Below are 12,747 nucleotides of genomic sequence, written 5' to 3'. Positions count from 1 at the left end.
CTGTTATAAGCAGGGAAAATCCCACCGGAGTCTCTTGGCAGAGGGACAGAATAGCAGCTCACAATCAAATAAGACTGAGGCGACTGACTGACTGACTACAATGCGCTGACTGAGTTAGCTGTGACTCACTCACACACTACTCTTTATTATGTGCACTAAAGTCCCTTATTCAGAATGGTGTGATGTCCTTGGCTACTTAACCTTCTCAAATACCAAACTAACAAAAATGTCCCATGGTATTACGGTGTTATTAAAAGAACTGACCACCACGCTTGTGAATTACTATAGACCACTTCGCAAGTGAACAGTGTGTCACGTTCGCGGACAGAACCCAAGCGCAGGCAGACAAAGGGTTAACAAAAGCACTCTTTATTAAAAGAGACAAACAAAAACCCACAATGGGGGAAAACACTACAAACCAAACAAGAATCAAAACTAAAAACTTCCTCGAGGGGAATAACAAAACAAGGTCAAAGAAAACAATAATAATAAATAATAGTCCAAACACGAAGGGCACAGGGTAATCCAAAACACGAAGGGAAACAAGGGTAATCCAAACAGTAAATCCACGGTTCGACACACGGGCAGGAAAACACGCAGGAGACAGGAAGGTGTGAACTGACAAGGTGTGAGGGAAACAGGGACACTAAGTAGGGAAACGTTAATGAGGGGAGATTGCACAAGGACAGGTGACAAGACTTAAACACTAATGGGCACAGACTGGACAGGTGAACGGGATGAAACACTAATGGGACACTAACGGAGATACAAGGGGGCGGGGCTAGAAGACGCGACACCGGAGAGAGAGAATGGCATTACAAAATCAAAACAATGCCTTGCCCTTTTCTCCACATAAAACACATGGGTCTGACATGATCCTGCCACAAGACCTGAAAACCAAGACAAGGAGAGGCAGGATCATGACACAGTGTACACTAAACGAAGTGTAAACAGTGGTCCAGAAGCACTTCTGGTTTCATTTTCTATTTATTTTATTTTTAAATCTTACATCTATCAATAAATCTTAAATATAGTCGTTTAACATTTTGATTCACTTATAAATGTTCTGTTGGTTGTATTTTGTTCAAATATTTGTGTAGTGTTTAAAAAACTGAAACAGGAAATTCTTCTGGAGCAACGTGGGGCAGCATTGGAGAAGCATCGGAGCAGCGTTGCGTACGTTTTCCAAAGTGGTCTATACTGCTGTTTATACAGAAGCAAAACAATTTATTTAGCATTAAAATTGTACAGTATGCAGAAGCCTTAATAGAAATCATTCAAGACCTGCAAACACTGCGTCTTTTTGTTATCTTGACCAGTTTGTTTCAATTTTCTGCAAATAAAAACAATGTTTTCATTTGAAAGTTGGGAGAAATTTTGTTTCAGAATGACGGAAAAAATATAATTTCGCTAAAACATAAAACATTTTTTTTTTTTGGAGTGGTCTCCCAATTGTTTAAACATGTACTGTATGAAAATCTTATTTAAAGTTAGATGTTTGCAAAATAAACTCGACAGGGTGATCAGTTTGGGGGTATCACTTAATGTGCAGAGTTTACGGAGTAACATCAAGCCTGCTGGACCACACCACTAGCCAATCAGACTAGAGTATTCCAGTGAACCATGTAATAACATTCGTGTTACATAAAATGAGAGTTATTAACATGCAAAGCAGGTACTTTTTATATGGCAGGAACATAGGATTGTAGCATAGTGCAAGCCATTTTAATAAGCATTCCCATCTGTTATGTGTTATGTGCCATTCCTCTCAGGAGATTGTACTGGGGATGTAGACATTAAGGGCTGTTTTACACTGGGCTGAGGAATGCATCAGGCATAACATCTCATTCGGCTCTACTTCAATTAAACTAGAGGAATAAAGATAGGTTTCGACATCTGCACAACTGGGCTTTCTGCTGAAACCAATCATTTGAATGTACATGCAATCTGAAATGTTCGTATGTGTAGGCAAAGTTACTTACACATGCTTTTAGTCATTTTTATAGGATGGCTTTTTCCATATGTAGGAGTAACCACAAAATTCTATATGATGATATATTATTTTCCGGTCTCAGGGCGAGTCTGAATTAAGCTATACATATTTCTGTTGTGAAGCAGCCAGTTCGGGGGAAATGACTCTCGCTTTAATAATGAGCTACAGTAATTGATTCAGATGCAAATGTGTGTAGCTTATACATGACTGTAAAATGAGTTTAGTAGACTAAAAGTAATTACGATACCTAAAGTGGTTGTGTTTGAAGATGGCCTCACTGTAGGCCATAGCCAGAAGCCTGGGGGTTGCCTGAGCTGCTCCTTCACTCTGTGTCACCTTGCTTAGGTGTCGGGTCAGATGAACCAGGAGCTGGTGGTTAGCCTGAGGGATGCTGGGGGAGTCAAGGATTCTCTTCAGCTGTTGTCCACACTCCTCCATGCTTTGGATCTCTGCGAGCAAAATACTGTGTCACAATAGGAATTCTGCGATTTTTATGAGAAACAGTCTGTATTAACTAACTATTGAACAGTTTTCACATCATCTGCGTTAAAGGGACAGTTCACCAAAAATAAAAAAATCTTGTGTCATTTATTCACCCTCATGTTGTTTAAAACCTGGATGTGACACAAAAGAAGATATTTTGAGAAGATATTTTATTTCCATTAGTGCTGTCAATCGATTAAAAAAAATAATCTGATTAATCACACATTTTTCTGTGATTAATCACGATTAATCGCACATAACATTAATGTTTTTAAATATACTTTTACATTCTAATAATTTTACATTTAATCTCCAAATTAATGTAGATACAACATTCTGATATTAGCACTGAAAGTGATGTCTCCATTAAATTGATTATTTTTTCTTTAATTTAACATTAATTATAGCCGTTCAACATTGAAGTACAGTATAATTGAGAGCTATCATGTCTAACAGGTAGGAAAAGTTCTCAAACACTTTACAGTCTTTAATGCTAAATTCTAAATTAAATACAGAAGAATTCTCATTAAAGCTACAAAACACATTGAATTCCTCTTTTCTTTTGTTCTTTGATTAACATTAATGACAGCAGTCACAGCATCAGGTTTAAGAACGCGGACCTTTTATGAGGTCCTCTACGCAGATCTAACGCCCTTTCCCATTTTCACAACTCTTTGCATTCATTTAGGATTTTATTTAGCACGTTGAAATCTGTGCTTACGAAAATAATAGACAAAACAGGCTTTCAGGCATAATCTTGTGTGTTTTTGTTCATTCAAGCACGAAAGAGAACTTAAAACTGGTGCGCTGTCTGACAGAGATTCACTGACGCAGCCTTTAGCCCGTGACTGTATACACCAGACGGGACCGCTGTCGCGTTGTGCCGCATCCCACAGCAAGAACGCGTCAAAGTTTAAACTGTTTCAAATCGCGTTTAAATGGTTCAAAGGCCTTTATATGAATAAGAGCGTGATTATATAATGTAACCCTAGACAAAGGATGACAAAATAAATGGATGCTGCGTTAATTGTGTCAAATATTTTAACACGTTAAAATGTATCGCATGCGTTAACGTTGACAGCCCTAATTTCCATACAATGGAAGTCAATGGGGGTCAGTGTTGGTTTTGTAACCAACGTTCTTCAAAATTTCTTCTTCAAAATAAAATCATTTCAATAGATATCAATAATATTGTTATTCTGAATTCCAATTCTTGCTATTAACAAACCATTAACTAAGACTTTTGCCTCAATAAACTCCTAATTTGGTGCTTATTAATAGTTCGTATAATAGTTGTTAGGTTTACGTATTGTGTAGGATTAGGGATGTAGAATATGGTCATGCAGAATATGTGCTTTATAAGTACTAATAAACAGCTAATAATATGCATGCGAATAAGCAACTTGTTAATAGTGAGAATTGGCCCCTATACAAAAGTGTTACCATGAATTCTTTTAGCCACGATAATCGTGAAAACGTGAGAGCCATTTACTGTCCAATTGTGATTGGTGATTCCAGACAGAGGAATAAACAGCTTATTCCAACATACAAAATGCACAAACTGCCCTCCTTCCATTGTAAAACACTGACTTTTTTGTTGGATGTCCATTTTTTTGTTTGTTTTAATAAAATTTGACATGTTTAATGCGCAAAGCACTGATCACTTGGTACATTACAAAAGCCATGGCCTTAAATAGAAAGTCAGCTCAGCAGGAATTGGCGTGTTAACCTAACCCTGGCCTTCCATCCATTGTCTACAACCAAGCACAAGGACAATGCAGTTATTTAGACAGCTTCCAACATATTGCTGAGCTCCTCTGAGATGCAGTTTCCCATAGCAAAGAGACAAGCATCTGTGATTCAGGGTTATATGCACTAAAAAGTGCCCCTGTGACACAACAACGATGTGAGCATTTCATCCCAAAGTCCCTTAGACACAATGAATATTTGTCTTCATCAGCTGAAGGGACAGGGACACAGTCTGGATATATGAGAGCAGCTCTCAATTCAAACATGGCACCTTTGGCAGAGGTATGATATTGGACATACAGCACACAAAACCAACACTTACAAGACAGCATGGAAAATAAATGCATTATAGTACTTTGTAACATTTTTCATTTTGCTTAGTATTTTGTTTGTCTCTACATATTGGTCATGATCCGGTGTCCATGGGGGCAGCTTGCAGATAGGCCTGCGTTATAGGCCCCTTAAATCTTACCTGTCACAAGACTTTCAATGTAAGTAAGACTACTACCTAAAAGCTGCTCTCACCCCCCAACACAAACCCTCATCCCCTGCCAACCACATTTCCTGCATGAATTATGATTGTGAACAAAGCCATTAAGGTGTTGTCTGGTTAATGCGTCTCTGCCGTAGTGCTTATATAAGATAAGTGTTAAGAGGTCAGAGGTCATAGGCACTGTGTGGCAGGGGGGTCGAGTGATGAATGTTTGACAATCTGCCGATCAGAATATGGGTCAGTACTTTGACCTTGGCCGGAGAGCAGACGATTTTACGAGAACAAATTTAGCCATTCTGCAATTATGCATACCCACATAATGGATGCACAGACACACACCCGTGCAACCCCCGGTCAGAAGCCGGACAGTCCCACCATCTCCTCCCACCCAGAGATTGCTGATAGAGAGTGACCCCTGTTCAATAGAGGCCAGCGTCATGGGCTGCACTGGGAACTTGGCCGAGTCCATCTGGACTCAGCACGACACAACCGGGGAAAGAGTAGACTAGCAGACGACCAATTGCATTCTTGGAAGTAGGCACGCTGGCTCCCGGTCAGCCAGATGGGCACCGGTGCTGCAGGCATGTGAACCCTGACAGATAACTCTGAATAATACTTTGGATATTCAAAAGACTCAAAACAGTACTCGGTAATACCAAACAAAGTCACTTGTACATATAAAAATTATATTTGTGCACTCCAGGGTTATGGATGCGTGTGAAATTTTCAGTCAAAACTGTACATGTATGTACATTCTCCGAGAATGTATTTATTACGAGTATATTGAATTATCTGTTTATATTTTACTAACCCCCTGCTTATAGAGTCAGAAAAATATCAGTCTATACATGAGTTTTTAAAAGAGAGAAGAATTAATGCGTTATGGATGTGACAAGAAAGGACGCTCGTTTTTGATAGATGACATACTTTGTAAGATTTGAGTGAATGAAAATGTCCAAACCAGAATCAATAATACCCAACAAATGAAGTTGCGATAGCTCTTCATAGATGACAAAATAGTTATTTTATTTTCATGTGCCCATTTATGAGGAATATGGACCGTTGTGGATGTGACAAATTCGGTTATGGATGATGTGATAATTCACTTACCAGACTATGAAATAATAAAAAGTTAAAAGTGCTTTAAAAACGTTAAGAGAGACTTGACATGGGAATCTGATCGGTATGGTTAAAACATACCGTTGACATTTGCATAGAATCGCCCATTTTTACTATATTAATTCCCGAATTATGAAAAGCTTAAAATGTATTTGATTGTTCTACCCTAAAGTCACGCTTCATAATACTCATTCATAATACCTTTTACGGATTACATTGTTTTTTTTCTAAAACAACAGGCAAGCTTTTCATATGAAAAAAAAAGTTTTCAGATTTTATTTTATTCAGGAAAGAGAGAGGTGGGGTTTGGCATTGTCAGGGGCATGCTGTGACAAAGGGGCTTTCCAAGAAAGCTTATTTGCCATAATAGCCCATTGATTCTTTAAAACGGTTAATGCCCAAATGCCGAATATGCCATATGGCACATCCTACAGTGACTTAGCACTATAAGATACGCGGAACGCGTATAGAAACCCAATAGACCCAATAGAAAATGTATTATAAATCCAAGCGCATTATTGTGAGTCATTGCCTTGATTTAAGATGTTCACCACACCACAAAGCTAATATTAGTTCCTTCCATTGGGGACGGAGATGCAATATTTTACTTTAAATCATGCAATTCATTTAAGTAACGTGCATAACAGCGGCAGCATAAGTGAAGACGGAAGGGTACATTATTAGGTATATAAGCCATCGATCAAATACACTCCTATTGCCATAGTTAAATGGACGCAATTAGACTGAACCCCGCTCTACAGAACCAGCAACTGAGGCATTATGAAGTAATTCATTTATTAATGGCTTTACTGTAGGATATTGCCGATAAGGACTGAAGGTATTGGCCGTGCTGTCTTGAAAGAACAGTTCAACCACAAATGAAACTTCGGTCATCATTTTCACAAAAGGAGACATTTAGAATTCTCTGGTCACTGCAAACTGTACACATGAAAGACAAAAAGAGCAACCATTACATTATTCAATGTAAGTTTAAGTAAATGATTAAAGAATTTTGGGTTGAACTCTTATTTTTATTTTATTTTATTTAACCAGAAAGGTCCCATTGAGGCAGCAAAGAACATAGATCACAAACAAAAACACATCATCAAAAAAACTGTTAAAAGCATGTGCACTTTTCCATAAAAACAGATTTTAAAATGTTTTTAAACAAAGCAAGAGATGGTGTAGATTCCATATGTAAGACCCTTTGACACTCGTTCCACACATATGGGGCATAATTGGAAAAAGCAGATCTACCTAGTTCTGTGCGAGGCATTGGCACCTTAAGTAAAAAAATGTCTGTTGACCTAGTATTATACATTTTTCAATATGTCAACAAGTTGGATATATAATGTGGTAATTTACCCAACAACGCTTTTAAAATAAAAATCAACATATGTTTTTTTCTTCTTAAACATAGTGAAGTCCATTCTGTCATTTCATATAAATTACAGTGATGTGTACGCACACTTAAACCAGTAACAAATCGTAAAGCAGCATGATAAACTACATCCAGCTTTTTCAAAATAATCAAAGGTGCATGCATATAAATTACATCACCATAGTGGCATATCCTTTAAAGCTAAAGAATTCATTTTACAAGCATATGAAACATGATAGGAGTTACTTAGATTCTTACATAATTCTGTTTATCTTTAAAGTCAGGACACACTTTTGAGCAGTCAGTTATATTTAAGACTGGACAGACTCAGTGTATACGTGTTTTATTTTCTGTGGGTGTAATGCAGAGCGAGGTCAGAAACAGATGTAAACTTACCCTACGGCATAGCAGCGCCTCCACTAATACACACACACATTCTCTCCTTCTCTCTTTCTGTACCTCCATCTGTCAAACACTACCTTTGTTCTCACCCCCACTTATGCCCACATCTGCCCACTGAACACTGTGAGGTTTAATACTTTGAAAGAGAACTCACACGCACGCCTTTAAAATCGAAACATAAATCAATTTTGACCCGAATATATAATCTGTTGTTTATGTAAAGGATAATGTACACCCAGCAAACCTTCCACACAAACCTTCCACAAGGAAAAGCTATTTCCTATAGTCTATAAGCCAAGACAGTGTTCAAACAAGACAAACATACAATTTGGTTTAATCATTTGTAAATATAATCTTATATGTTATTAATTAGGCTTATTTAGATTTAATTCAGCTCTAAGTGAAGTTAAACTTCCATTTTATTTATCTCCCATAGGAGAAATTTGTCCTAGGCAATCAAGAGAGTAGGTCAGCCATACAACAATTCACTGTTTGTTAACACGCAAAAAACGTATCCCTCTTACACAATAATACATTCACATTTCATATTACCCATCACCTTACATATCCCAATACATATGTCCCTCTTACACAAGCCTAATAATACACTTCCCTTACATATTAACAATCACATTACACATCACACACCACAAGTTCGGCATTTACTGTTCAACAATTTAATTGATAATGGAATCAAAGAAAATTTGTACCTATTCAGCTTACAAGTCGGCACCCTATATCTCCTGCCTGAGGGCATAAGCTCATACTCCTCATAGAGAATATGGCTTGGATCACCAATAATTTTGAGACTCTGCTTCCTAACACACCTCTCAAAAATCTCCTGAAGAGAAAATACCAATAACATATATATGGGAAACATACCAATAATTTTTGCAGCTCTTTTAATCACATTTTAAAATTGTAACCTGAGTTTAACAGTCCAATTACCAAACCACCTTGTAAAACCATAACATATTAAAGATTCAATAGCTGATCTGTAGAACAACAACATATTTTTTTCCACCCCAAAGACCCTAAGCCTACGCAAAAAAGCAAACGCTGACTGGCACGTGCGCAAACATACTTCACTTGCTGACCCCATTTCAAATATTTCATCGTAATAGATGCCCAGATACATATATATTTTTACCTGCTCCATTTCCACCTCATTAGCTAAAATTGGGCTATGATCACCCACAAGTCTAGGGTCAAAAATCAATTATTTAGTTTTTTTGACATTCAACAAGTTGTGTTCCTTACACCATTTCACAACCCCTTATTAGCCCTTATTACTCTGATCTATACGTGTCAACATCTGAATTCTTTGTCAACAAACTGAGTATAGCTGTATTTATAATAGAATTGTTTGCATGCTGGATCCTACAGTCATTTGTGTACAATGTGAAAAGAAGGGGGGAACATACGCAACCCTGAGGAGCACCAACGTTTGTGATTGTTGTCTCAGAGAGTGTTGAATTAATTTTCACCTGCTGTTGTCGTCCAATTAAAAAAGCGCAATACTATTTAATTATGTAAGGATTCTGAATCTGCTTTAACTTAGTAAACAGAATATCTGGAAGTATAGCATTAAATGCTGTAAACCCAGTTGACCCTGTTATTAGTTTTAGGCCGTTGTAATCTGGGAATAATGTATCGTTGCTGTCCTTCAGAAACCTCAGATGTCCAAATTCACAGTTTTTCAGGAAAAGAAAAACAAACCCATTGTAATTTTTAAATGATTAAATACCGTGTTGGCAAAGTTGATAAGCACCAATACTTTTATTGGATAGATATTTGCAAAACCTAGTGACAAACATAAAGGGTGACTAATAAAAATCACAAAATATGGATATACTGTACGAGCTTTCAAAAGGGCAGCATCATTATCTTAGAACGTCACGACTGGCCAATCAAAATCAAGTATTCCAGAGTGCTGTGTACTGTATAACCCGATCTATTGTCTACAGTACACATCATACACAGAGCCTACGGAATACTTCTGTGATTGTGATTCAATGAAAAAGCACATAAAAGTGATCGGAACAACATGACATGTCGTTGGTGCTTGAATGGTTTGTGCTTACCCTGAGCAGTGTAGACCAGCTCACTGTACACTACAGCTGGGATGATGGTGCAAGGCAAGTCCTGAAGGTATCCTCGAAGAGTATCAGCCAATACAGATAATTCATATTGCTCAAAGTCCACCGCTGCTGGGTCTGTGTGAAACAGAAAGAGAAACATGTTTAAGAACAGACATCTGGAGTGCTCTCTATTATTTACCCTCACAGACCACATGCCCTTGGAGAAACCACATAACGTTTCACTTGGTGGTCTGATCTTCTGACCATTTTAACCCCTCTGGGGACAATGATCCAGTCACAAGCTTAACACTGAAAGTAAATATGACTTTCTTAGTCGATAACCTAAAGCCTGGGATAATAGCAGCTTGGAAGACTGCAATTATACAGTAGTAATTTTAAAGGGCCCTTCTTTGTGCTGTGATCATAATGGCATATTGATGTATTGGAAAGGTGTAAAAGTGGCTGACAAATCTCACGCATAATTCGGTTGAGAGAGTTTTCATTTACAGTTTGGGAATGAGCATATATCTATAAATACTTTTCTACAGTATGCTCAACACAACCTGCAGGGTGTTCGACAATAAAAACACCATGTTTGGCAACTGAATAATGCAGGGAAAAAAGAAATGCATGAGTAATCTTGACACACTCATTGTCAAATTAGACATCTGGATAAAATGATGAATATTCTTTTGAGCTGCCCATCTTCAACGATGAATTATGTAGATGAAAGAGTTTAAAGAGTTTAAAAATTATTCTGAGTCAGAAAATGAATCAGAGTCATCACATTCTCTCTAAATAGTACTAAATGGGTGGGGTCCTGGCTACCACACGGTTTTATAGCAAAGATGGCAAAAAGTGATGATTAACTAATAACGTAAAAAACAAATGTTTCCCACAGCATAAACAAAAAATAAAAAACACATAAAAACTTTTTTTTTTAAGAAATACACTTTATGTCGGTTAAAGGTTTGAACATCACTGAATCTTGAACACTTTTGATTAAGAATTATGCGTAAGATCTCAAAATTACTTTTTGTACAAAATAATTGAGTACCTCAGAGATGTATTTTTGTAGGTCAACCCCGGAAGTTTGCACTGCGCTGGTTCGCGCTGGCTAACGTCCCCACCAAAGGAAGTAGTCGCTTTTAGCAACTTGTAGCAACCGCCGTTTCTTTAAAAAATCTCAAGCGGGTTATAATTGGTGTGTTTTGTCATAGATTAAAAATTGAAAATATTTAGTGGTTTTCTTAGCCACAGACCTTATTTCAGGCGATTTACCAAAAACCCATTACAAAAACCCACAGGCTATGGGGCGATGGAACCGGGAGTGCTAAAATGCTAACTGGCTTCCAAGGTTTGCATATAAAAATATACTGTATAATCTCTGAGCTATATACCTATTCTTATTTATACATTTGTAAACTGTATTAGGATTTATCCCTTTGACTAGTCTGCCAGCGATCAGGTTCAAATTAGATCAAAAACACATTGAGATTTGTTAATTTCTTTCTCCAAATGTCATTAGTTTGTTAACCTGGCATTATGTCTGGCTTTTATGTAAAGCTTCAGAACATTCTTGGTTTTCCAGATGAACCAGGTAAGTAATGCAAACTGCATGGAACTGACTAATAATAGCAATATGTGAACACTACAGACCAGTGCTTGTTAAGATTGAGAATGAGAATCCTGGAGGCACCACTTTGTAGGTCTCTCTAATTTTGGTCTCCAGCAGGTGAAAACTACAGGTGGAAATAAAAAAAATCCCAGAATCACTTGCAACTGAAGGCTGGGCGTAGAAACCATAAATCATTCATTTTCAGGATATGTTTGCGATGCCACAAAGTTGAGTGGTATGCAAATTAACAGTGATGCAATGCAGCAATTACAAAGATCTGCTTGTAACCAACAATACAGTGACTTGGCAATAATACCACATCATACCACTATAACTGTGAACGCACTTTCAGACATCCCTGATAACATCAGCAGTCATTGTATAGTAACACTTCTCATTGATCTGGCTGTTAAAACATTTTCGTCTATCCAGTGGCCTATGGGATTAGTCAACTTCAAATCCTCACGGTAAACAGAGCTGCTAATGGGTCAGAATAGAGCTTAGGTAATAATACCTGTGCTTCTTAAGTTAATGATAACATAATATAATTCCTAAAAAGGTCAAAACCTGACTCAAACTTTTTTCTTTTTTTTTAAATATCTTTTAAGACTAGTTCATATTGCCATTACAATGATAGTCCAATGATGGTTTGTTTTCTTTTAGATCATTACGGTAACTGTTAAAGGGATAGTTCACCCAAAAATGAAAATTCTGTCATGAATCTAGTTGTTCCAAACCTGTTTAAATTTCTTTGTTTGGTTGAACACCAAAGATTATGGACGAATGCTTGTAACCAAACAGTTCTTGGCCACCATTGACTAGTAGGAAAAATTACAATGCTAGTCAAAAGTGCCCCAGAACTGTTTGCTGTCATACATTTTTCAAAATATATTATTTCGTGTTCAACAGAAAAAAATAAAGGTAATTTATTCCTATGGTAGTTAATCGGGTCTAAGAACTGTTTGGTTACAAGCATTCTTCCAAATATCTTTCTCTGTGTTCATCAGAACAAAGAAATTTATACAGATTTCGAAGGTGGGTAAATAATAACAGATTTTTTTGGGGGGGTGAATTATGCCTTTAACTGTTGTAATAGTAATAATTTATCTGGTGAGTGAAACATAATAAATGTATTCACTTCAAGTAAGCTAAGCAGATTTTGAAAATTGTATTATTTATTGAAATTTGTTTCCGGACAACATTGTTACTCGCTATTTTCATAAAAAATAACTATGCCTGTTAATGATAACCAACAACCAACTTATAAACTATAATGTTGTACCCAGGGCATGTACCGGTGTCTACGTCCACTGTTTGCTTTCACACGCTTTTCTTACTTTTCTAATCACCCGCCCAATGGATGCCCATCTGCTGATCTTTATTTTCTCGCCTGCCAGTGGCCCAAATCGATTGTTTCCCCAGCTAGTC

The 12,747-nt window shown here is 37.2% G+C and overlaps 1 protein-coding gene across 3 annotated transcripts in view; it reads right to left on the bottom strand.

The window, feature by feature from the left end:
• pik3r3b (phosphoinositide-3-kinase, regulatory subunit 3b (gamma)) overlaps window positions 1–12,747 on the bottom strand; it is a 153,962-nt gene that overhangs the window by 74,768 nt on the left and 66,447 nt on the right. For all 3 annotated transcript variants that reach the window (XM_057337080.1, XM_057337081.1, XM_057337082.1), the window contains 2 exons: window positions 9,705–9,836; window positions 2,241–2,442 (listed from right to left, as the gene is read on the bottom strand). In XM_057337080.1, the coding sequence (XP_057193063.1) occupies window positions 2,241–2,442; window positions 9,705–9,836 (334 nt within the window). The remainder of the gene's footprint in view (window positions 1–2,240; window positions 2,443–9,704; window positions 9,837–12,747) is intronic.

The sequence above is a fragment of the Triplophysa rosa genome, linkage group LG7 (assembly GCF_024868665.1).
Source record: "Triplophysa rosa linkage group LG7, Trosa_1v2, whole genome shotgun sequence".
NCBI lineage: Eukaryota > Metazoa > Chordata > Actinopteri > Cypriniformes > Nemacheilidae > Triplophysa > Triplophysa rosa.
Note: the sequence above shows the minus strand (reverse complement) of the source record. Positions and strands in the feature narration are given on the sequence as shown.